Raw genomic sequence first — 24,072 nt, forward strand, 5'->3', positions numbered from 1 at the left:
AAGGCCCAGAATGCCCACCACACACTCCCTGAGCTCCGTGCAATCCAGCCACCCACAATGGGCCCAATTGCGGTCCCCAGATTAGCTGCTGCCAACACCGGTCCCAGCATTTCCCCCCTTTCACTAGGCATGCATATGTCTGAGACGACACCGTAGCAGATGCTCAGCACGGCACTGGATCCCAGGCTCTGCAGAGCGCGAAGGACCAGCAATGCCGCATAGCTGGAGGGGTTGAGCGCAAGCCCTAGTGATGCTAGGGTGTAGATGGTGAACGACGCCAAAAATAAAGGCCGACGCCCGCAAGTGTCTGCAAAAGTGGACACGATTAGAGGAGACAGCGCTTGGAAGATGATGAATATTGTTATAGTCAAGTTGATCTTCTGGGGGGAGACGTCGAAGTGTGTCGAGAGGAGCGGGAGCAGAGGTAGATATATCGTCGCCGTCAGGGGAGACGTGAGAGTCGCAAACCCAAGCAACACGGTGACGGCGCGTCGAGATGGACCAGTGAACACAGAATACACGTTGGTATCGACGGTTGCAGCAGTCTGGATTCCATCTGAGCCTGGACACTCCGAACTCTTCTCTGAAATCATTGCGGGAGCTGCATATGATCTCAGGACAACTTGTTTGGTTAAGGACGTGCCTCGGAAGGCTGGCTTGGGAGGGTCATGGCACAAGAATTCCGGAAGATCACAACACATTCCACTCAGTAATCCCAGAGATCATCCCATTCTTGACAGCATGCAGCAGCCATTCACTGGTTGACGCGCGGATTCCCCTAATTAAAAACACCATATTCATGACATAGGATGCTAGCCACATTCAGGCAGGCAAGAAGGATAAGGAGATAGGTCAGATACTGTGGCATTTGCACCACGAGGCCCTACAACAGTCTTCGCCATCTATGCGCCTTCAAGGACACGGCTCATTCTCTTCGACGTTAGTTCAAAGTCAGCATCAAGTCCAAGCGGACCTTTTCCAAGACGGCTTTTCTGTGTCTAGGACAACGTAATAGTAGGGATGTGGTCCAAGATTGGTTGGACGTGCAGCGAACGAGGAAGATGAGAACTGCTCCTTGCTTCCGTTGTCGGCTCGAGCTCGAGTACGACGTCACAATTCGAAGTGAAGACGAGCAAATGAACCTGTAAAGCAGAGTATCTTGCTATCTCTCCCGCGACCGGAGCTGAGGTGCATCAATGAGGGGGACCAGCCTTGCTTATATAAGAGACATTCCCGTCTTGGGCCTTTAACAACGAAAAGGTAGTTTGGTAGCAATGTTTTCCTTTGAGCTCTCATCTAGCTTTCGCCACATTCATAGAGGTAGAAAATCATTAGATATAAGCTTGTAGGGTCACTGAAATGTTGCCCCTATGATGGGTCTGCATAAGACCGAAGCCTTGTGTGGCCGGTGAACAGTTCTCGCGGCGAGGCAGGCAGACTACCCAGATTGCCTGAGCAAGCGGGAAGACCCGAATTATACATGTCCTATGAAACCCGAAACAACTGTTGTCAGTCAATTGGTGCAGAAACAACGATACTTCCCTTGGTAGAAACTCCGATTTCGCAGTGGTTGACCAGGATCGGCCAAAAGATAGTCGGGGAAATTTTTACCCCAACAGTGATGTTATTAGGTATATAGGTATATATCCTTTCGCATTGACGTCCCCTTCACTTTACAAGCAGCTGCATATTCTGTCAGACGTCTGTGTTGGAGCAATTGATTGTCACCATGATTCAACAAAAGAAACTGAAAATCGCGGTCATTCCTGGGGACGGAATCGGCACAGAAGTCATGCCGTACGGCGTACGATGTCTGCAAGCAGCGGCGAAAGCTTTTAACCTGGAACTTGAATTTGAGGAATTCGACTTCGCAAGCTGCGACTATTACAAGAAACACGGTGACATGCTTCCAAAGGACTGGAATTCCACCTTGTCCAAGTTCGACGCCATCTACTTCGGAGCAGTAGGCATGCCAGACCAAGTCCCCGACCACGTCAGTTTATGGGGTAGCCTCCTGAAGTTTCGGCGCGAGTTTGACCAGTATATCAACTTGCGGCCTGCGCGCTTAATGCCAGGAGTGCGCTGTCCACTTGCAGGGCGCAAACCAGGAGATATCGACTTCTGGATCGTTCGAGAGAACACTGAGGGAGAGTACAGTAGTATTGGGGGAAAGATCTTCGAGGGCACCGACCGAGAAACAGTCATCCAAGAGACAGTGATGACCCGAACTGGAGTCGACAGAGTGCTGAAATATGCTTTCGAATTGGCTCAGAGTAGGCCGAAGAAACACCTGACGAGTGCAACCAAGAGTAACGGCATAAGCATCACAATGCCTTATTGGGATACCAGGGTCGAGAATATGGCCAAGTCATACCCCGAAGTGAATGTCGACAAATACCATATCGACATCTTGACGGCACACTTTGTCCAAAGGCCTCAGATCTTTGACGTGATAGTCGGGAGCAATCTTTTTGGAGACATTCTCTCAGACCTGGGCCCAGCCTGCACGGGGACAATAGGCATAGCCCCGTCAGGAAACATCAATCCAACGGGTGAATTCCCAAGCCTGTTCGAGCCCGTACATGGGAGTGCGCCAGATATCGCAGGAAAGGGCATCGCCAATCCCGTAGGAATGATCTGGGCCGGTCAGATGATGCTGGAACACTTCGGCTTCAAGGAGGCTGCAGCGGCAATGCTGAAAGCGGTCGAGAACGTGCTCTCTCGAGCAGACGAGGCCGTCATTACAGCGGACATGGGAGGGAAGGGGAACACGAAGAGTTTTGGGGAGGCGATTGAAAAGGAGATTTTGGCGTTGGCGTAAACTTGAAAGCTAGAGTATATATCTACTTTAGAACGGCGGGATTTCTCTTATCGATACCCAGGATGAGGGTTAGAAAAAAATAATGGACCGAAGAATTCCCGATCGACGTCTTTTTCTCCTGCGCCTTGTGTTGGTTGACCTTCTGCGTGCTCTCTCCTCGCAATCTACAATTCCACTGACACTACATGGCGCCAGACAGGGGCATAGCTCCCTCCAGAGGGAAATCCTCTAGGACGTGGGATGCTCTCAACCCTCCGTTATCGCCATGGATCCTCGATGCAGTGGCCGCCATGAATTTCACTCGCATGACCCCAGTCCAAGCCTCGACCATTCCCCTCTTCATGGCCTACAAAGACGTCGTAGTTGAAGCGGTCACGGGTAGCGGAAAGACGTTGGCATATCTTATACCGGTGGTGGAAAAGTTGTTAAGACTGGAAGAGCCGATCAAGAGACACCATGTGGGTGCCATCATCGTTTCTCCCACCAGAGAATTGGCCACACAGATATACAGCGTCTTGGTTTCTTTACTGAGATTCCACCCTCCCTCCGCTGCGGCCCTCGAACCGTTGGATGAGCCAGTTGACTCTGATGCAAACAATAGGGCAGAGTCCTTTGCCCCGTCAACACTGAAGGTTGTCCCGCAGCTGCTCGTGGGCGGGTATACCAGCCCAGCACAAGACCTGAGTAAATTCCTCAAGACTTCTCCGAATGTGTTAGTTGCGACACCAGGTCGCCTTGTCGACATCATGACCTCAAGAGATGTCCATTATCCGAAGTCCTCGTTCGAAATGCTTGTGCTTGACGAGGCCGACCGACTGCTCGACCATGGATTCAAGGACGAGCTGACCAAGATTCTCAATCTTCTGCCCAAGGAGCGGAGGACAGGTCTCTTCAGCGCAAGTGTGAGCGAGGCACTAGATCAATTGATTCGTGTGGGACTACGGAATCCTGTGAAGATTGAGGTCAAAGTGAAGGGCGCAAATGGCGTGGAAGACAAGCGGACCCCTGCGAGTCTCAAGATGACCTATGTGGTGACCAGAGCTACTCAGAGATTTCCATTCTTAGCGGCTCTACTGAGACACCTCGACCCAATGCCGCTCCGGACAATCGTGTACTTGTCCACTTGTGCCGCGGTGGACTACTTCCAGACCCTGCTACCATCAATCATGCCATCAGAGGCAGTGCTTGTGCCTTTGCATGGTAAGCATCCAGCAAATGTGCGGGAGAAGAACTTCATCCGCTTCACAGACTCGGGCTCTCCCTCTGTACTTCTGACTACCGATGTAGCCGCCAGGGGTTTGGATATCCCTTCCGTGGATTTGGTGGTACAGATTGACCCGCCATCAGATCCTAAGGTCTTTCTGCATCGATGCGGGCGAGCGGGTCGCGCGGGTCGCAAAGGTCTCAGTGTCGTCCTTCTACTCCCTCACGAGCAAGACTATGTGGAATTTCTAAAAGTCCGCCATACCCCCATTGAGCCCTTGACCGAACCTGGTACTTCCGACATGGCGGACGACTGCCTCGTGGCCGAGGAGAAGTTCCGAAAAATTGTCCTGACGGATCGAGCGCTGCACGACAAAGGGCAGAGGGCATTCGTCAGCTGGGTCAGAAGCTATTCGAAGCACGAAGCAAAATCTATCTTCAGCTTGGGTGGAATTGATTGGAACGATCACGCAGCTGCCTGGGGTCTGTTGAAAATGCCCAAGATCGCCGAGCTCAAGAATACCAAGCTACAGCCCTACCAGGGGCCTGATCTTGATTGGGACAGCTATGGGTACAAGGACAAGCAGCGGGAGAAGCATCGGAAACAGATGCTCGAAGAGGGTCCAGAGGATGACCGGGGAGGTGGCAAGGAGACCGACTCCAAGAAGCGGAAGAAGGGCACAGTGGCATGGTCCGAGAAGCTCGAGCGCAAGGCAAACAAGGAGGTCAGGCGATCCAAGAAGGAAGCGAGAAGACAACACGACAGGAAGGCAAAGATGACGGAAGACGAGAAGCAATATGAAGCCGAGACTGCACGGATGATTGAGAAGCTCCGGCGCCAGCAAACGAAGGACAGCCACCAAGAAGACGTCTTCGAAGGATTTGGATGAGCCGGGTTGGGTGCTCAGCACAGACCGCGCTGTCCGCCAACGACAGATTACCCCGTGACCCTCATCAAACTCATATGAAGCTAGTCTAGAGTGGGTGCAGTTCGGGTTGATGCCGACCCGTCACTTCATGCGACCAGCCTTGTTCGCCGCAACTGCGACCTGCGCTGCATGACCGGGACCTAGCATGCTCGACCACTGTGAGATGGTCCTTCGCACAGCACCCCCAGCACCCAATGAGCCAGAGACAGTGCCTGCCTATATGCTCCTCCTCCTCACCCAGCAGCCCGAGATCGCCAGCTCCGGACCTAATGGGGCAACATACCACAACAAACAGTTGCGACCAGGATCACAGTCGCAAGGGACCTTCGAGAAGGCGGTTGTTCCACCGAACAATGACGCAACACCACTCTCCATCCCTCCTGTACGATCTACTTCGTCGGTAGGGGGAAACAGCAGGGACAGAGATTGCCCGCGATGAAGCCCGGGATTGGAATGTCGGCGTGTACACCCCCAGAGGCCGGCCTGTAGTCCGTTGCCAATCGACGATTCGATCTCCAGTGCTTGAAGTCTCTATATGGAGATGAACAAGGGCGGCGAGTGCCACGCGGAGGAGGAGGGTGACAAGGAATGATATAGGACGAGGAGGAAGAAGGGCGGCGCGGGAGACTAGGAATGCAAAGGAATAAAAATGATTGTTTGCGAGTCTCCAAAACTGGTTCTGGGTAATCAACGTCGATTGAGCTTGCATTGGATTGAATGGCATTAAAATCAACCTAATCACCTTGCAGCACGTCTCGCCCAGACACCAAAGGACTAACTGGCCGCAGCACCACCTGAACCACCATTATTCCCATTCCCACCACCGTACCCGTTCCCACTGTAGCCATTCCCGAAGAAAAAGCCCTCGAACAAGTCATATTGACCCTGACCATCGCTCCAGTCATGTTGGAAATCCAATCCCGTCATGCCAAAGCCCAGATCCAGCCCACCACCCACGTCCAGATTGAATTCGCCGTCGCCACCCCCGGTGATAGCGGTGCTCAGGAAGTCCATGCCTGGTAAGCTGGACATGAAGTCGGGATTGTACGTGTTTTGCATGTAGAATGGTTGTTGTTGCTGCTGCTGCTGCGTCTGGGGTTGCTGTGAGGCAGGAGTTTGGTTGAAGAGCAAAGGGTTGTTGGATGTGGCCATTCCGAGACCGTTGTTGATTTGCGAGTTGATACTAGAGGCAGGGGACATTTGTTGCTGACGAGGGGAATGTTGTGGTTGCTGTTGCAAGGGCGGCAGCCCCATTGCCATGGACGCTTGTGGTGATCTCTGTTGCTGGAGGCCTTGGAGTGGCTGAGGGAAGGAGAAAGAGGGTCGGGTACTCGGTTCGAGGTCATCGGGGAACAGCTCGCGGAGATCCATATCAAATTTAGGCGGTGGTCGTTTAGTCATTGGTTTAGGAGCAATGCGAGGTGCATTTGAGGTCGTTGAAGAAGGGTAAGAGTCGATTTGCATGGGCATGGGTTGGGTCTGAGATTGTGCGGACTGGCTCTGCATGCTGGATTGTCGGGCGAGTTGTTGTCGTGATTGATATTCTCCCCGCGGTTCCATCGAGAAGCCAAATCCAGGTGTAGACATGCACATTTGAACAGTGGCTTTGCTCATTCGCTCAAAAGCGTCGCGGCAGGCTTCTGCTGGTGGGCATTTCTCCATGAGATCGCCTAGGACAGACGTTGCAGCGAGGACTGTGAAGTCGAAATCATCCAGTGTCTAAGAGATGAGTTTTTAGCATAAGATGTAAACGGGGAGGTGGGAAGACTCTTACCAAGCGCGCTCTAACTGCCGGAGAATGCCAAACAGCATACAAGAAGGAGATGCCGGCCATGAATAGATGGTGCGTCGCGAGATACGTGTAATTGACGAGGCGCAGTCGGTGAAGTTGCCTGTAGAGTTTCAACGTCTTTTGACCAGCTTCGGCGCATTTCAAAAACACCAGATCTTCATCCTCTTTTTCCTCCAGTCTGATGCTTGACGGGCTTGATACGTCCTCGGTCGGGCTGAGCTCGTTTGCCAGAGGTGCCGGAACACTGAGGCTCTGCCGGTAGAGCATAATGACGGCTTGCCAGTAATTGAGCTCCAAGAATTGCACCGAGAAACTCACACCGGTCTCCGACGGCTCCGGTGCTGATTCTTTCCAATCATATAGTCGCTGATCAATGTCTCGTCGCCAGGAACGGAATGAGTCGAATTTGATCAGAAAAGGAGACGGCAGCTTGGTGTGCATGAACTGGTTGCGGCGATTGGTGCCGTTCAGGCGAGCTTGCTGAGCTTGCTGATGTTGGAGGACTTGCAGGATCTCAGATTGTAAGAGCCGCAGGCGGAAATAGTGGTGGGAGACCCATTTATAGGTAGGTTCGTCTGGTGAGGCCGGCTGCAGAAATCCAGCTCTGGTGATGTACTTGTCATCAAGTAGGGAGGGGAATTCAGTGGTTACGACCTGGTCTGTGATTCCAAAAGGTCTCCCCACGCAAGTGCTGACTAGGCGGTCAAAGGTGTAGGTACACCACCAAAGTCGCCTGCGCAAGTCGCGGATCCATTCTCGTCGTCCCTTTTCTTTCGCGTCAACTGGCACTGGTGGCTTCATATCCATCGTGGTCGGCGGACCCTGGTGGCCTTCGATATTGTTGTCGATGCCAGTTCCATCTTCATAGTGCAGACCGAGATCAACGGCCAGCCTCATCGCAACGCCCACAATATACCAGAGTCCAGGGGCCACAGGCCTAAGCAAGGCAAAACTGCACAGTAGCAGAACAGCTTGAAGCTCCTCCAAATCACCATTGGGACGTTCAGCGGCTTCCAGGGATGAACTGGCAGCCAGATATGACCCAAGATTGACAATCGCGGAAGCATGATATTCCTCGGGCTGGGCTTGTTGCATGGCAAGCCTGGCCCGTTTGTGGGCATAGTCCCCTTGTTGAGAATTTGGCTGGGGATCGGACGATCCCCAGATTATGCCCGCGCCAATCGCAAACACAATGTTGAGTAAGTATAGTTCGCGGCTGGTGCGCTTCGAAGGATCGATCGAGTATGTGCGGTCAAACAAATCCATGAACTCGCCTCGATGGAGGATCGGGATCTGGGGATTGGCATGCTCAAAGTACAAATTGACCAGCTTCTCACCCAATGGTCGGTCTGGGAACGGAGCTTCTTTGATGGTGGGTTTGGTCTGTAGGCCAAAGTACGAATCTCTCATGGAGCTTCCGCCCGAAGTGGCCATATTAGGCAACGGACGACTAGGTCGGACACCAGCTCGCTCTGAGTTGTTGCAAGAGACCGAACTCTTGACAGCAGCCAGCACGACGCGAGCGAACGATATCCCAGATGTAGACCCCAGGTATCTGGCATCAGAAGCTCCTTGCACCGAGACCATGCCAATGTTCGACACCAGCTTGTTCAGCTTATCGGCATCTTCTTGCTTCTTGTCCCAATCCTCGTTTTTGATGGCTCGCGGCGAGCCATTACTCGGGGATTGCGGTCCTATCCAAGAACTCTTTGCGCTGCCCGGCGATTGGACGGGGTCGCCCAGCTCCTTGGACTCTGCATTGTACACCTCGGCGGCATTGTAAGGAATCGCATGCGCCTTAAGCTGCTGCTCGAAATATGCCAGCCGCGTCTCGAGATAGTAGACATAGCTTCGAGGAATCTCCCGCTTGGTGATAGGGTCGTAGCCTACGCAGCGGACATTGGCCTTTTCGCAAGTGGAGCAGGCAGGGAGACGTTGATCGCAACGATTCTTCCTGATGCGACAGCGGTTGCAGGCCGAGACATTTCTAAAGGCCGAGGTGGCCGAAGCAGCTGAGAGGGGAGGAGGGGAGTTGGTTGAGGCCGCCACCGCAACATCCTGTGCTGGTTGGAGGAGGGGTTCGTCAGCGGGATACGCTCGCTTTTGGCCGGCGCTCTGAGGAGAGGTGGCGGATGAGGGCATGTCATGAACCAGAGAAGGACACTGACATCTTCTGCCAGTAGTTTGAGAGAGTGCACTATCCAGTGCTACGGAGACAGCAGGCAAAGTCGACTCAAGCAGGACAGGTCAGCCTCGCGCGGCGTGTGGATGGCCATGGCGGAGCCCTTTTTTTGCCTGAGGGCAGCGTCGAGTCTCGCATATCACTGAGGATCTCAGTGGCTGGTTGGAGAAAAAGCATGGCGACCTAGAGCGGGCAAATGACCTTTGCCTGCGCTGGGCTGGCTTATCTCGAGATGGCCTTTCAGCAAATCACGTCGCTGCGTTGCCCACGGCTTGGCAGATAAACTGCCGCGGTTACATTCGCGAATCGCTGATCTGGATTGGAATACATAACAAGCACAGTCATGGCGCTATAGCTGTGAGGACCAGAACTATCGTTGCCTTCTCGAATGATGCCAGCGCGGAGACGGATATGAAATGCTCCTACATCACCCAAGACCCTCTTTTTTCCCTACGAGCGCGGCAGCACCGACGAGGAGAGACGTCTGTGGGAGTGCCTATGCAATGTGGGTGAGATCAAAAAGGGTTCTCTTGCCCACTTCATCACACATGAACAACGCAATGAGTCAGAGATCTTGTTCGTGCTTTTTGCTGAACAGGGAACTCGCAGGAGACCAGGACAGAAACAGTGATATCAGGTACATTTCTTTCTCCATGAGGGACACTCTGTTGGGCGAACCAGCATATGACGGACTCGTGGCACGGAGATTCAGGCGTCGCCGGTGTTGTTCGTCTCGCTCTTGAAGCAGATCCCACAATATGTGAGCTGTGCACGACTCTGGATTGACTCACATCGGATTTGGTGAAGATGCGTTACTTGGGGAGAAAAAAGAAGTGCAGAAACCGTGCAGACAAGCGTCCATTAAGCCATCCGCGAACGCTGGTCATCTGGACACGGACTTCAAGGAGCCTTTTCGATCCTATCAATGCCTGCTGAAAGGTCAGTGCCGGGATCTAACCTGCAAAATCACCATGCAATCCGAGAGTGGCAGATGCATACCGTGGCAGTTGCAACAACGTGCCGTATGACAAAACATCTTGCTCAAAGCATTGAGAGTCTGGCCATACACAATATGGCCACGCACTCAAGTTGTATGACGACAGACATCGTGTCCTCAACAGGCGTCAATTGCCAATCCAAGTCATTCAAGTGTAATTCCTGTTCAGCACAGACAAAAGCCAAGCCCTCCGCCTGAGCGTCGCACAGCACCAGACGATTTGACAACCTCGATGGCTATCATTTCCAACCTTGAGCCCATAAATGGCATTTGATAAGCTGTTGGTCTTTCAGTGGGATTCATGGCGTCCGTGACAGAGAAGGAAGAATTTCCCCAGTTGCTCACATCGAGTAGGACTTGGCGGTCCTGCGTTGGTAGGGGTGCCACTGATCGACACATCTCGCTCTTTTGCACCGGAGTCATGTTCCAAGCTGCCAACGCCTTGGTCTGCAACAAGAATGTCCGTCTCAGCTTCCTACCGATTCCCGGGTTGCATCTCCACGCCGGACTTTCCACCGTCGCAAGGCGCAGTGATGTCTCGGACACCAAAACGAATTTTCATGTGTCCAATCTGCGGCTACTTCTCATGCCCCGAGGACCAGGGAGTCAACTCCGCTATAGCAACGAAAACAAGGAAGACGCCCATGAAACGAAGCAGGTGACCGGTTTAATCCCAGAGAGATCGCCACCGACGCCCTGTTTATGAAGGGTCATGCTTGTCTGCTTCGCTGGACAGGCATACCGCCGAGTGGTCCACTATTTCCCCCACAATGTCATGAATCGCAGCTTTTCCGGTAGTGCGCAGACGGAGTGGGTTGCGTCGAAACTGCTAACGTTGTCGAACTGCATCACGTTGAAGCAAGAATGTTGGGCACAGGCGGGTCAGAGCGGACCAGGCGATCAGTATCCCAGAAGTCGGCTGTTCCGGCGGTTCTTGAAGTTTCAGTAAGACAAAAGAACTGCAAGAGTTTAACAGACCGAATGGGAGCGTGACACATACCATCCACCGCATGCAGAGTTACAGGAATGCACGAAACACTTGCAAGGCTCCATTTCTGACCAAAGTACCTTGGTGGATCTAGCCCATGCAGGATCCGATGGTCTAGATTTGGGATGAAAGAGCACTCTGGGGAGGGGGTTGACCGACGCAGAACGTCGTGTCCATCGGAGACGATGCAACTTAATCTGACCGCTACTTGCCTGGCCTTCGGGTCGCTTTGCCCACCTGGGCGAGTTGCGCATGATTCATTCTCGGTAGGTTTGAACATTTCTGATTGATTGTCGGAGGCGAGGTGACAGGTTACACAAAGCAAATGCGTCTCCCTGACCGAGGCCAACCACGGCGATTGCGAGCCGTTTACCCGCTCCGACCCTGTTCCTTTGACTGTGGACGACCAGAACAAGTAATCCCCTCACCGGTTGAGGGGTTGGTGACAGGCAGGGAATGTGCTGGCACCAGAGGGAGGATGCGTCGTGCAACCGGTAAGTGACGGTTGTTGCGATGGTTGAAGATACCATTATTGCCCAACTCTGCAAGGGAGAAAGAGACGTCAGGTGGCGCCTTGCATATTGAGGATGGGGTTCTTTTCTGAACGAGGCTCTCCGACGCAAGGCGAGGCACGGAAGTCTCTGTGCGGTCCTTTGTGCAATCCGAAAATCAGATACGACATTGTGCATGCTCTAGGGCCCCTGCCCACAGTCGCCGTAGTCTGCAGGGTGCATAATCTGAGGAGGATTTTTCTCCGGCATCTTTCATGTGGGCAATTGTACTACCTCGCCACGTAGTGAGGCAGAGCTAGTTTAGCTGCAAGCAATATTCCTGTGTCATGACAAAGCCCTTCTGCTCCCAGGTTTTAGGTCTTATTTTTCCGGGGCACGGCGATGATGCCACAACCAGCAGACTTTGTTGTTCTTCCAACGGAACTGGCTCTTTTGGGCGAGTGACAGGAGGTGTCATGGCCGAGTGGCAGGACGACGGGCACACGCACACACACATCATGTGCGCAACATTGTACAGAAAGGGCCACTTGCAGGTGGTTTGATGAGACGCTTCTGGCCTCTCTTGGATGACATGTTGACCCGATCAGTGCTCCCTTTGGGACTTCGAGCAGACAAAGCTGCAGCACGCCGAGGGCGCGGGGGTTGCTCGTGTCAGAGCCATTCGAACCTATGAAAAGGCTGGGTACCGTTACGCAAAGGACAATTCCCTTCAGCATGGTCCCAAAAATAGAGGAATGGGTGGCAGCAGCGGCAAGTAGCTAGAGGCATGACAGAACGGATCCAAGATTTTCCGCGTCATCGATGGTACGAGGTGCTCGTATGTCATTGATGCCCCATGGATGATGGAATAGGGTAGCTACCTAGGTAAGCGACATGGATCCGGAGCCCACTTGAAGGTGCCCCGGTACCCTGGGTGGTATGCCTAAGTCGCCGCCTCGCCGCCTGAAACCTTGCATTCTTCCACCCCCCAATCGTTGCCTGGGCTGCCGCGTTTAAGCAGACCTACGAGTACGAGGAGGTGTGACTCGGACTAACTAAGGTTCAGCAGGTACTTTACCGGCCTGCCTAGCTTTCACCCACCTACCAAGTTACAGGAGGAACCTGCGAATACCTACAGTAGATGGCTGGTAAGTACTCCGTACTCTGTAAACTTTGAACCATCGTTGACATCTGAACCACAGCTCCGGAAACTCAGGAGAAATTCCATTGGAGAATGATCGAGGTGGTCTGTTTCCCAGCTCTTGCCTCATCAATCCTCCGCAACTTTCTTCCACCTGGCTCCTCCTGAGTCCTGGACTGCTGGCGAGTCAGCTTGGGGGCAGCATCGGTGGAGGCTCCGGTGGCGTCGTTCTGGAAAATGAATCAGGGGCTACGCCAAGTCAAACAGAGCAGCGCTGCGTGAATCTTCCCCGGGGGATTGGGGTTCAGCTTCCGCTGAAACTCGCGAATTTCACTTCCCAAAGTCAATTGCGTGAAAGGTTCAGTTCCATCACCCGCCATCACCCACCCATCAACGTTCGTCGCCCCTCACCCCCCTTCCCCCTCCTCCTCCCTCTTCCGGACCCCTTGCTTGCCAGCTTGCCAGCTTGCCAGCTTCCCAGCTTCCCAGCGGCCCAGCTCGCCAGGACCAGTAGCTAGCTGGCTTCTCCGTTCCCTAGTACCGCGGCCGCTGGCACTTCTCGCTACGTTTGCTCCCCCCCGTTCAGCTGCAATGGTAGGCCCCAACTCTGTTCTCTAGGGTGAGTGGTGCCCTTCCAATGACACGGTACCGGCTGGTTGCTTGTTCGATTCGAAGTCTGCTAAGCGAACGACAGAAAGGAGAAGGGTACCCATGCTGCCGTGCTGCTCCCTGCTACTTCTGATCCCTTGTCGCGACGCAACACATCTCATCCAATGTCCATGTTTCTCCGTTGCCCATCCCTTGCCTTCTTTTCACTCTCCCTTCACCCTTGACCTATCTTTCACCTGCGCTTTGGCCCAGAATCTGCCTTGGACAGTGCGTCTGCCCTGCCCTGCCCTGGTCTGGTCAGCGACAGTCGAATCGTCGTAGAATAACTCGTTCACCGGCGAACCTTATGACCCATGTCTGTTTCTTTTTACCCGCCCCCGTGCATTTGGACATGTCTGACATTTTCCCTTTTTCCCAACCTATCCCAGTCCACTCCCCCTCTCCATCGTTTAGAGAACGAAGGAGAAAACTGGCCCGCTCATCTTCCGGATCCTTTGGCCGCCTTTGTTTCTCCAGGTCTTTTTGTCAAAGACGTCGAGTCATTTTTGCATCTCTCCCCGCTGCTGTGCGTCGCCAGTCTCAAGACATCTTCCCGTGTTGGCTGCTGGCCCGAGCCCCCCCCAGAGAGGCCACCAGAACCCATTAAACCATCATCGTCATCATGGAATTCGGGTACAAGTACAGCAGGTGGGGCAACGTCGAGCGCAGTCACATTACCCTACCGACTCGAAAAGCTTTGATTGGAAAAGCGAGACGACGCCCCCCCCCCCATCTACCCGCTCCTGTACGACGGTTACTTGCCAACTCCTGAGAGCTGACCCCAGTCTATGACATGTCCTGCTCTGTACGCTTCACTCTAAAACCCCACGGCAGTACTGTTCGATCGCCAATCACCGGCCCAGCACACCCTGACACCTCTGGCCTTCCCTTACAGCCGAGTCTGGATCGATTTATCCACGAATCCGTCGGGCATGACCGCCTTTTTCACCGCCTCTGTATCCCACGTCGCCAAAAGGTTCGATTGGTGAGAAAACAAGGAAACCCGATGACTCAAAGGTTCAGAGTCCAGTATAACGATGGGACTTGGATCAGGCCTGGACGGCACGTTGGTCACGAGGTGCATTGAAACGAGAAGGATGACATGCTGCTGATGCAGCAGTACCCAAGCGGTGGCGCCTCCTCGTCACATAAATCGGTACAGGGCACTGGAGCCTGCGCAGGATTCCCAGCCGGCTTGTTCGCCACTGGGCGAGCGAACAAGCAAAAGCTTCTGGGGCAGTCTAGCGTCCAGCCCAGTGCTAGGCGAGTGGTCGAAGTGCCAGCGCTAGAGGTAATATACTCTTCGGTAAGCAGGCTCCCCGGCCTCCGGAAGACCAGGACTTGGTTCCTAGCTGGCTCACTTCGGTCCACTCAAGCTCTGGTCAGGGGTAAATTCCACTCTGGCAGAGTGAGGCCCATGCATATCGATCCTCCGAATCACCAGGCCCCGAAGGTACCGTTGTCGCGGTTCCTGGGCTCAGATGCGCTTTTATTTCTACTGGCCTGGTACATGATGCCGAAATTTTCCTGGATCAACGCCCGGCTCCGCCGCTCAACTGGCTGCATGCTGAACGAGTACTCCGTATCGACACTGGGGGGCGGCCTTCTCTGAACGCCCCCCTTGCCCACATCACCCAAGCCTGTTTGCTTTTCCGCCTTCCTTTTTCTCCCCTCCAAAACGACCTGAGCTTGGCTGAGCCTTTTGGCCTCCCTGTTACGATGCCAAACCTGGGTCCACACCGCCACCGTCGCATGGCAGCCCTGAAACCCACTTTCTGGAGCCCAAACGGCAGAGCAAAGCCAAAAGAGCCCAAGGAGAGCAGCTTCTGGCCTTTCTTTTTTTCTCCATTTTTCGACCACCCGGGCCTTGACCCCATTCAGTGCCGTTCCCCCTCCAGTGTCCACCTGGCCAGGATCTAACAACATCCCACCTGGGCAAAGGTCGCAGCTTCCCCGAGTATCACGCACCACTTCCCGGCCCTTCCTGACTTTCAACCCGAGTTGCCCAACTCGCTCGAACCGTCCGATTTGAAGAAGCATCATCTCCCACCCCAGTCAATGCGGGCATTTTATTTCGGGTGACTACAAACTGGTCTGACGGCACGTACGGCTCAGGCTCTAGCGCTCTGACTGGAGCTGCCCAACACCGCCTTCTGTGGACAACCGGGCGCGGATGTCAGAGACTTTTGCTCTGATTACCTTTTCCTTTCCGCAATCCCTCGTCCGTGTAACCGTGGCTGTCGGGTGGCCACTGGCTTTGCGCAAAAATGTCTCCATCGCAAATTCCTGCTCGCTGCCGCGTTCTGTGCTGTGCCAACTGCTCCAGGCAGTCCACCGCCTCTTCCACGCGGCGGCGGATGCACCATTCCGCCAGAAAAGAAAGATGAGGGTGCCCCGCCCGCCCTGTCTATCGTCTGCTCGATCCTTTGTCTCCTGGAAATTTCCCTTCCCTTATTATGACCGCCCTCCTCGCGCCGTTTGCTAGATGACCCTCTTCTTTGTTCACCTCCCTTCCCGCCCTCACGCGACCGAGTCCTTTTATTCCTTGGTGACGATGCCGAACCCTCTCACCAAGCTGTTCCCGAGTCAACGCGGGCCCAAACAGGTCGACAGTGGTTTTCCGTACAGACAATTGGGCGTCCTGGGTACGTCATCTCGCAGGCTCTCCCAAATTGGCAAGCTGTTGCGAATCACTAACTCGTCCGACAGCAATATGTCGCCTATGCGAACCAATCGCCTTTATGTCAATATTTCCCTATGCATATCGTATGATTGAATCGTTCAACATCACCCGAGATGAATCACAGATCTCGGTGTATGCAGGAATGCTCATTACGGCCTTCGCCTTTGCCGAGTTTTGTTCCGGAATCATTTGGGGCCAACTTAGCGACCACGTCGGTCGCAAACCCGTCTTGATAATGGGTCTTGCAGGGACTGCCTTGAGCATGATATGCTTTGGGTTTGCGCCGAATTTGCCGCTTGCCATAGTTGCCAGAGCCATCGGCGGGGTCCTGAACGGCAACGTGGGAGTGCTGCAGACCACTGTAGCAGAGCTCGTGACGAAAAAGGAGCATCAGCCTCGCGCGTATTCCATCATGCCAGTGGTCTGGAGTATTGGCTCCATCATCGGTCCCTCCATAGGCGGGGCTTTGGCCATGCCATGTGAATCGCTTGGATTTCGCCGAGGCGGTCTGTTCGACAAATTCCCTTTCTTGTTACCCAACCTTGTCTGCGTTGCAGTGCTCCTCTGCGGTATTGCTGTTGGTATTCTGTTCCTCGAAGAAACACATGTCGGGGATAAGGGTTACCGTGACATCGGCCCTGTGTTGCTCATGCTGATCCTCCAACGGCTCGAGTTTTTGAAAATGTTTTCACCACGGCGCATTAAAGCTTGGTTTGCCCCCAGAAATCAGACGGATCCCTTTGATCATTGCGATCCACCCCCGGGTTACCGGAGTACGGAAAGCTCGCCGTTGCTGCGCTCAACGAAAGAGGTGGACTTGGAGATGTCGCTCGAGAAAGAAATGCGCAGCCCGGCCAGACCCTTCAGTAGGCAGGTGAAAGTGATCATCTTTGCCTATGCGATCCTAGCTTAGTATGTGCCATCTTCCCTCTCCCTGGCCCTCTGACTCTGGCTGACATGTTTTGCAGCCACAGCGTTTCATTTGACGCCTTGATGCCCACCTTTCTCAGCGAAGAACGCATGCAGTCGAAGCCCGTTCTTCCGTTCCGATTCTCGGGAGGCTTCGGCATGAACACCCGAGCTATCGGTTTCATGATGGCGGTTCAGGGCGTCTATTCGATCTTTGCGCAATTTTTCATCTTCCCCTACATGGCGCGACGCTTTGGTCCTCTCAATGCGTCTCGGATAGCGTTGACTATCTGGCCTTTGCTGTACTTTGCGGTGCCATATTTGGTGCTTGTTCCGGAACACTTGCAGAAAACGGGCATCTATGCCGCTCTTCTGACCAAAATCACGTTTCAAGCGATATCATTTCCCTCGAATGCAATTCTCCTTGCTAATGCCGTTTACTCCAAGAAAGTACTAGGAAGAGTCAATGGCACTGCTGCGTCGATGGCGTGCTTGGCTCGTGCCTTTGGGCCCGTTGTGACGGGCTTGGTACACACAGCTGGACTGAAACTTGGTTGCAGCGGTTTGGCGTGGTGGGCAGGCGGACTTGTCTGCGCCGCTGGAGCTCTGGAAAGCTTCTGGATGGAAGATCCCGATGGACGCCCGGATCGTCCTTCGAGCGAAGGAGAAGAACGCACCTGCGAGCCGTTAATGCACCCTTCTGTGGTTGACGGAGGTGACGACTGCGTCTCACCTCGCAATGAGCGGTTGGCTTTCATCGACGACCTGGATCTTACCGAGACCAATCCAGAGAAGGCATGACCCGACGACTTCACAAACAGCAGGACTGCTTGGAATATTCTGTTTCACACATGGTTGGGAATTCGGCAACCTCTTCGGTCACCCACTGTCAGCACCTCGTCTTGGATGCTAGCGTTCAACATCTGGAGGCTGATCGACTACCGCCGGCTTCTCGCTCGAAATGTGCGAAATCTCCTTTTTCCTACTGATGACCTGGATTTACGGTAACAAAAAGACTGGCTTTCAATGCGGCGCGAGCTGCGACACCTATAACATGGAATCAATTAGAGATCTCTGGACGGCGAAGGAATCGATGGGGATTGTTGGGAAGACGTTTTGTTTGGGACGGCGCGTTTGCTCTTCTGCGTTTTGCACCTATGCAGTGCTCTCGGTTTTGTTATTGTTTGTGCTTTGTTTTGTACTCTCGTTTCCATCACTCGAAAAAATACTGGGAGGTCTTTTGTCCAAGATACCTTGCGGGCTTTCGCCTGGCAACTTGAAATGTCTGTCTTTATCGATTGGGGGGGCGTCGCGAAGTGGCTTGGTGGCAGCTCTCGCAATCTGTGTGTGTAACTATAGCTTGTACGTTAGGAGAAATGAGATAGGAGCGAGTGAGTCGGAATGACGACCGCCGAACGAGATGAAGTGATTAGAGTCCTCGAGTCAAGTAATGATTGTCGGCGTCGTTGATGATGTGCTCCTCCCAGTGCGGGACATGCTCTACCCTCTGCTGATGGCTCGATATATTGATGCTATGGGCGATGTTTTCTAAGCCTCATCTCAACCTCGGCGACGATGGGCGAATTCGCGGGAATCGCCTCGGCGCTTGGCGGCGTCTTTCGGCGACGGCGCCGTCAACCGTCAACCGCAACCATCAACCATCAACCTCCCCAACTGCCATTTCTCAATTGCTTCACTCTTCGTCTATTGCCCGCCCTCTTTGCGTCTCTCTCCTACAGTACCACAACTCGACCTCAACATGGCCCCCAGCAGAGCTCTTCGACGAGCCTTAGCCGGCAACCATGGATGCACCCACCTGGTTCGGGCACAACCCGAGATGTCGTTTAGGCCGCGGAGGCGTTTCGCGTCGGTCACGGATTCGTCAACGAGCACAAAGACTGGCAAGATAGCACCGCTGGAGGGGGTTCGCGTGCTGGACATGACACGAGTATTGGCTGGCGTGAGTACCTGTTTGTCCCTCCCCGCACTTGAGCAGTTGGCGCCCTGGCAAGGAGTCTAGAGGTTATGTATTGTCGGGATACAACGAACTGTGTCAGCGTGGATCAAAGACTGACTGGCTGGACATTTGAGAACTTTGCAGCCTTATTGTACGCAAATCCTGGGCGATTTAGGGTAGGTACGCGTTATGTCACCCTGGGTCCTCAAACCACGCTTCCCAACGCCTCCCCGCGAGAATCCAAATGTCTGCCCTGCTTCCGGCATGGTACATTGACTGACAGAGTTCTCCAACCTCCTCCAGTGCAGAAATCATCAAGATCGAGCATCCCACCCGAGGCGACGATACGAGAGCCTGGGGTCCGCCGTACGCAAAGTATAAAGGAGATGGTAATTAAGCTCAGCCGGCACGAAAGCAATCCGACGCTTTCAAAGCCAACGCAAGAAATGCTCAACTGACTCGGATTTGTCTGATACAGCGGCTACGAAAGGCGGCAAGCCTGGAGAGAGTGCATATTTCATCGGTGTGAGTGCCTCAATCATCATTACGCCTCTTACCATTGTGATTTTCTTCCGGCCGCGGAGTACTGACACTAAAGGGCGTTGCTGGTCTCAGGTCAATCGCAACAAGAAATCGGTCGGACTCTCCTTCCAGCACCCGGAAGGCATCAAAATCTTGCACGAGTTGGCCAAGACGTCGGATGTGTTGGTGGAAAATTACATTCCAGGTGTGTCCGCTGTACTTTTGCAAACAACCGGGAACAAATGTTGAAAAACATTGATTGAGACTGCCCTTCCTGCTTGGGCGCCTTGAGCTAACCACTGCGTGCGGCACTGTTAGGAGCGTTGAAAAAGTACAAGCTAGACTACGAGTCAATGCGGAAGATCAATCCTCGGTGAGCGTCTCTTCTGACATTTCAACTAAGAAGGATTTGTCTCCCTCGTCCCTCTTCACCCTATCGAACAGAGCCCGCTAACCCTCTGTCCGACGAAACAGTCTAATCTATGCCTCCATCACTGGCTACGGCCAGTACGGCCCCTACAGTCCTCGGGCCGGCTACGACGTCATGGTCGAAGCGGAAATGGGGCTCATGCACATCACCGGCGAAAGGAATGGGTCTCCCGTGAAAGTCGGGGTTGCGGTCACCGACCTCACCACGGGCCTGTACACCTGCAACGCGATCATGGCGTCTCTCTTGGCTCGACAGAGGACGGACCAGGGGCAGCATCTGGACGTGGCCCTGGCGGACTGTCAGGTCGCGACGCTGGCCAACATTGCCAGCTCGGTGCTGATATCCGGGGAGCGGGACGGCGGGCGCTGGGGCACGGCGCACCCGAGCATTGTCCCGTACAAGGGGTTCAAGACGCTCGACGGGGACATCATGCTGGGGGGCGGCAACGACCGCCTCTTCGGGATCATCTGCGACAAGGTGGGGCGGCCCGAGTGGAAGAGCGACGCGCGCTTCGTCACCAACGACGTGCGGGTCCAGAACCGCGACGTGCTCGAGGACATGATCGAGCAGATCACCAGGACCAAGACCACCAAGGAGTGGCTGGCCGTGCTCGAGGGCAGCGGCATGCCCTACGCCGCCATCAACGACGTCAAGGACACCCTCGACCACGACCACGTCCGCGCCCGCGGCATGGTCACCGAGCTCGACCACCAAGCCTGCGGCAAGATCCAGGTCGTCAGCCATCCGGTCAAGTATTCGGAGAGCGCTGCGGGGGCCAGGACCGCACCCCCGACGCTGGGCGAACACACCGACGCGGTCCTACGGGATCTGCTCCGCATGGAGGACGGGGAGATTGAGACGCTACGTCAGTCCGGCGTGGTGGCGTAGGGAGTGCTCTGGCCTGGCATGGCCTGGCGTGGCCTGATCTGGCTTAACCTCACCTGACCCAAGCAGCCAGCAACCAGGCGCCTTGGTGGGGAAGTTGGCTAGACAAGACAGTCTCCGAAAGAACCGAAACTCAAAGAAAAGAAAAGGAAGAGAAAAGAGAGAAGAGAAAAGAAAAACGTGATTGTGTGTTTGAAGAGGATTCATCGGGTTTTGGATCGCATCATCTACGGGGACGAAAGGAAAAAGAAAAGAAGAGAAAATGCAACCCAGACCAGTTCTCGGTTCATGTAGTGCTCTATCTCTCTGACCGATGTACATACCATCTGACCATCTGTGCGACCGCTGAATAAATGCCAAAGAAGGAGAAGGAGAAGTAGAAATAGCACAATACCTGACGCTGTGAAAGACGATCGATCAGGACCATGATCACGACCACGACCAGGGATCTAGGCATTTGAAAGGCTACAATTAATTCCATGCGCCCGCGGGCCGTCGAGTCACCACACCGGGGTATCTAGGTAAGTTCATCAGAGCCGAACGGAACGGAATCGGGGTCTCGTTCTGAAATATATGTATATATGTACCTAGATTACTCGAGAACCAACAACCTATTCGCCACGTACGGTTCGATCCTAGAGGTGAACGACGGCCGCTTTAACCCGAGCTTGGACTGAGCCTTACGGAGTACTCCATGAGCAAGCACCCCAGGAACACATACCGAATAATAGTGGCCTGAGTTGCGATCGGGGACCTAAAGCGGCTCTCTAGCAGTCGACTCTAGCTACCAAGTACCTCCCCGCTAAACGATCATACCTACTGTAATCCTCGGCCCAGCGCAGCTGTAGGCTTCTCGTTGCCTCACCATCTATTTCTACCATCTAGTCACTGAATTCCCATTTTCCTTCAGTGAGCGCAGTCTCTCCCCTCAAACTAGGGCAATCGTGCACCGGGACGCGTACATCTGCTCGAAGAAGGGTGTTGCGGCACCCTCATCTATCTCGATGGAGTCAACTTCCATTTGCATGTCACGCATAACATTAAAGACGCCCATCCGGCGGTACTCTGGAAAGCCCTTGTGAAAAGATCCAGCATTCTCCACCACGAGGCCGAAGACTTCATGCAGCACCTCTGCAGGTGATGTGCTCCATTTCTTTTCATCGCCGACATTGGCAAGATCGGCTGTCATCAAGACGGCCATTTGGTCACAGTTGGCCGTGAAATCGTCACTTTCCTCCTCTTCTGCATCAAGATGGATGTGCATCTCCACCCCCTTGGGAAACTGGAATTCTAGCAGAGTTGCTGGGAACACCCAAGCGTCAAACAGGAGCTTCGTGTGCTCACCCTTGACACCAGAAGCCTTCTTGACTGTTTCAACCAGGTCGGCACACTGAAGCAACCCTGTTCCGTCCGACCAAAGCAGGGGCCTCTGCATCGAGCACCACGACCACAAGGGGAATGACAGCGATTTTGTCAGCGGCCATGCATTCTGTCGCCGCCCGCCTAGCATACCTCGCCAGGCTCTCCAGCATAAGCCATGACATATATCGTCCTTCCAGAATCCAAGCAAGTACTCGTCATTTGCACCAAAGTAAATCCCAAACTTCTGCGCCACGCCCGACAGAGCGATCAGTCTATCGCTCTCTTTTGAGAGTTGGCGCTCGATATATTCGGACACCATGGTGTACCATTGAAGTCGGATCTTTCTGCACGCCATCCCATTCGGAGGACTGGTGGTTTGGCGAGGCGAAGAACGCCTGCAAGCCCTGTTGGGCCGAGCTCCGGAGGTTCACTTCCTGGAAGACAGCACCGCGGCACTCGAATCTGATGCCCTTGCGCCCGAAGTACAGGATCCGCGTCGACAAGAGGCGTTCCCGGAAGGTCCAACCACGGGTTGCCCAATACGATCTGGCTGCTTCGTCGCTCGCATCCTTCCATTACGGATAGTAGAAATGCAGAACCTTTTCAGGCTGGCCAGCCCAAGTTCCCCTCATCCGTTGGGTGACCCACTGTGGTCGAGGTCCAAGAAAGCCTTGATCGGCGTCGGTACAGCAGACAGGAATGATCGTGATGTACGAGTTTTCGTAGTAACTCATCATTCGTCGAGACTCTGTGCGCCACTCGTTGTCCGAGTCTTAGACGATATACATGGTATCGATCCAGATGTATGGTATCTTCAGCCGGCGAGCGACGATAATGCTGTCCTAAAGCGTCTGTGGTATGCTACAGAGGGGAAACTCCGTCATCCGAGTCGCGAGATCCTTCTATCTAGTTTTGACCTCCTCTAACGCTTATGAACCACCCCAGCAATAGCTCAAAATCGCATAAGTCAGAGTTTTTCCTTCTGTCTCGACTAGCCGGATGGTATCACCGTCCCTCACCTTTAGGAGTCTTAAAGGCGCGGAGTTTTCTTTTGATTTCGAACAGCCTACATGTTCGCTAGATTCGGATTCCACGCATGTGCCGATCCATTCGTGTATTATTCTGAGTGATTGGGCCGTAAGGGCGAACCTTTTGGGAAATGTTTTCAAGTCTCCCGGGGGGGGGGGGGGGGCGTTCCCAAACTAAATGAGCTCAATCTCTCGGCCGTCAAGGATCCCATATCAAGGACTTACCAAATTCACCATCTTCCACTTCTATCGCGATCGCACTAACAATGCCCTCAAGGTAAACTTAGCTACAGATCCGGAGAGGTTTCGCCGTATGGATATCTCGTAACCATTAGGAGCCGCCTAAAAGGTATTCAGACAACATTAGGCGCAACTTTTTGGGTTTTAGCTAGAAGAGGCCTCTATAGCGGTAGTAATAGTCGACTTAAGTCTCCTACCTTAAGATCCTCGTTATTATTATATATAGATATCAAACGCATGCCCCAAAGTTTTTGAATTCTCTCCCGCTTTCCCTCTTCCCACTTCTTCATTCTCAACCGCAAAGGATGCGGGTGTCTCTGATCACGTGTTCACCTGCCTATAGACACACCATTGTACGGTGATTCCTAAGATTAGCGCTCGATGACAACAGGACGCAGAGGGAAATGGAAAAAATCGGCTTCGTAAGACACAATTTCGCTCGGACGAACGCGGACATCGATTCTCCTTCCGCAGCAGCTGCTACCCATGGTGGGCGGGCGCGTGCTTGTGAGGTTGGCCGCACATCAGTTTCGGAAAGGTAGGGGCAAGACCGTCCCAAAACCCACTGGGAGGAGCTTCCGCGTGTAGGCCACGAGGGGGCCCCGGGAAACATCAGTAGAAGAGTTGTTTGCGGATAAGAACGTTAATTCAGCAGTTATGAAAACTTGCAGCTGCGCCTTCTTGGAAGTCAAAACCGGGCGGTCGTTGGGCAGTGCCGACCCGTCTATATGTATGACCTCGACTCCTCTCATCTTTATTCGTCAAATCCATTCTCCTTCATATCCTTCATGATCTCTCTGAACTACTGTCGACCGCTCTGTTCATATTTCTTTGTTTTTCAGTCATGGCGACCTTCATTGCATA

At 53.7% G+C, this 24,072-nt stretch overlaps 6 protein-coding genes across 6 annotated transcripts; 4 read left to right on the forward strand and 2 right to left on the reverse strand.

Annotated features, from left to right (window-relative positions):
• The first annotated feature begins 1,689 nt into the window (after nucleotides 1-1,689).
• On the forward strand, nucleotides 1,690-2,901 carry PV07_11987 (tartrate dehydrogenase). Its single transcript, XM_016399471.1, has one exon. The coding sequence runs from the start codon at nucleotides 1,730-1,732 to the stop codon at nucleotides 2,819-2,821; it is 1,092 nt and encodes a 363-aa protein (XP_016244033.1). The 5' UTR covers nucleotides 1,690-1,729; the 3' UTR covers nucleotides 2,822-2,901.
• A 53-nt stretch (nucleotides 2,902-2,954) lies between these two features.
• PV07_11988 (uncharacterized protein) lies at nucleotides 2,955-5,710 on the forward strand. Its single transcript, XM_016399472.1, has one exon. It carries the CDS (start codon nucleotides 3,007-3,009, stop codon nucleotides 4,912-4,914), a length of 1,908 nt encoding a protein of 635 aa, XP_016244034.1. The 5' UTR covers nucleotides 2,955-3,006; the 3' UTR covers nucleotides 4,915-5,710.
• PV07_11989 (uncharacterized protein) lies at nucleotides 5,597-9,095 on the reverse strand. The gene is made up of 2 exons (XM_016399473.1): nucleotides 6,728-9,095; nucleotides 5,597-6,672 (listed from the first exon to the last, which is right to left on the reverse strand). The coding sequence occupies exons 1-2, from the start codon at nucleotides 8,885-8,887 to the stop codon at nucleotides 5,728-5,730; spliced, it is 3,105 nt and encodes a 1,034-aa protein (XP_016244035.1). The 5' UTR covers nucleotides 8,888-9,095; the 3' UTR covers nucleotides 5,597-5,727.
• A 139-nt stretch (nucleotides 9,096-9,234) lies between these two features.
• Nucleotides 9,235-11,888, reverse strand: PV07_11990 (uncharacterized protein). The gene is made up of 2 exons (XM_016399474.1): nucleotides 9,927-11,888; nucleotides 9,235-9,856 (listed from the first exon to the last, which is right to left on the reverse strand). Exon 1 carries the CDS (start codon nucleotides 11,599-11,601, stop codon nucleotides 11,170-11,172), a length of 432 nt encoding a protein of 143 aa, XP_016244036.1. The 5' UTR covers nucleotides 11,602-11,888; the 3' UTR covers nucleotides 9,235-9,856; nucleotides 9,927-11,169.
• Nucleotides 11,889-15,526: 3,638 nt separating this feature from the next.
• PV07_11991 (uncharacterized protein) lies at nucleotides 15,527-18,219 on the forward strand. Its single transcript, XM_016399475.1, has 3 exons — nucleotides 15,527-15,837; nucleotides 15,902-16,787; nucleotides 16,844-18,219. The coding sequence occupies exons 1-3, from the start codon at nucleotides 15,678-15,680 to the stop codon at nucleotides 17,583-17,585; spliced, it is 1,788 nt and encodes a 595-aa protein (XP_016244037.1). The 5' UTR covers nucleotides 15,527-15,677; the 3' UTR covers nucleotides 17,586-18,219.
• Nucleotides 18,220-18,453: 234 nt separating this feature from the next.
• PV07_11992 (uncharacterized protein) lies at nucleotides 18,454-21,042 on the forward strand. Its single transcript, XM_016399476.1, has 7 exons — nucleotides 18,454-18,744; nucleotides 18,886-18,917; nucleotides 19,045-19,130; nucleotides 19,220-19,266; nucleotides 19,357-19,468; nucleotides 19,582-19,636; nucleotides 19,738-21,042. The coding sequence occupies exons 1-7, from the start codon at nucleotides 18,544-18,546 to the stop codon at nucleotides 20,579-20,581; spliced, it is 1,377 nt and encodes a 458-aa protein (XP_016244038.1). The 5' UTR covers nucleotides 18,454-18,543; the 3' UTR covers nucleotides 20,582-21,042.
• Nucleotides 21,043-24,072: the final 3,030 nt, after the last annotated feature.

This window comes from Cladophialophora immunda (genome assembly GCF_000835495.1).
Source record: "Cladophialophora immunda strain CBS 83496 unplaced genomic scaffold supercont1.7, whole genome shotgun sequence".
NCBI lineage: Eukaryota > Fungi > Ascomycota > Eurotiomycetes > Chaetothyriales > Herpotrichiellaceae > Cladophialophora > Cladophialophora immunda.

Coding starts and splice junctions, on each gene's coding strand:
- PV07_11987 (XM_016399471.1), top strand. CDS start 1,730: ATGATTCAACAAAAGAAACTGAAAATCGCGGTCATTCCTGGGGACGGA.
- PV07_11988 (XM_016399472.1), top strand. CDS start 3,007: ATGGCGCCAGACAGGGGCATAGCTCCCTCCAGAGGGAAATCCTCTAGG.
- PV07_11989 (XM_016399473.1), bottom strand. CDS start 8,887: ATGCCCTCATCCGCCACCTCTCCTCAGAGCGCCGGCCAAAAGCGAGCG. Junction 6,673..6,727: donor CGGCAGTTAGAGCGCGCTTG/GTAAGAGTCTTC, acceptor CTCATCTCTTAG/ACACTGGATGATTTCGACTT.
- PV07_11990 (XM_016399474.1), bottom strand. CDS start 11,601: ATGCACAATGTCGTATCTGATTTTCGGATTGCACAAAGGACCGCACAG.
- PV07_11991 (XM_016399475.1), top strand. CDS start 15,678: ATGACCCTCTTCTTTGTTCACCTCCCTTCCCGCCCTCACGCGACCGAG. Junction 15,838..15,901: donor CAGACAATTGGGCGTCCTGG/GTACGTCATCTC, acceptor CTCGTCCGACAG/CAATATGTCGCCTATGCGAA. Junction 16,788..16,843: donor GCCTATGCGATCCTAGCTTA/GTATGTGCCATC, acceptor CATGTTTTGCAG/CCACAGCGTTTCATTTGACG.
- PV07_11992 (XM_016399476.1), top strand. CDS start 18,544: ATGGCCCCCAGCAGAGCTCTTCGACGAGCCTTAGCCGGCAACCATGGA. Junction 19,469..19,581: donor GGTGGAAAATTACATTCCAG/GTGTGTCCGCTG, acceptor CGGCACTGTTAG/GAGCGTTGAAAAAGTACAAG. Junction 19,637..19,737: donor ATGCGGAAGATCAATCCTCG/GTGAGCGTCTCT, acceptor CCGACGAAACAG/TCTAATCTATGCCTCCATCA.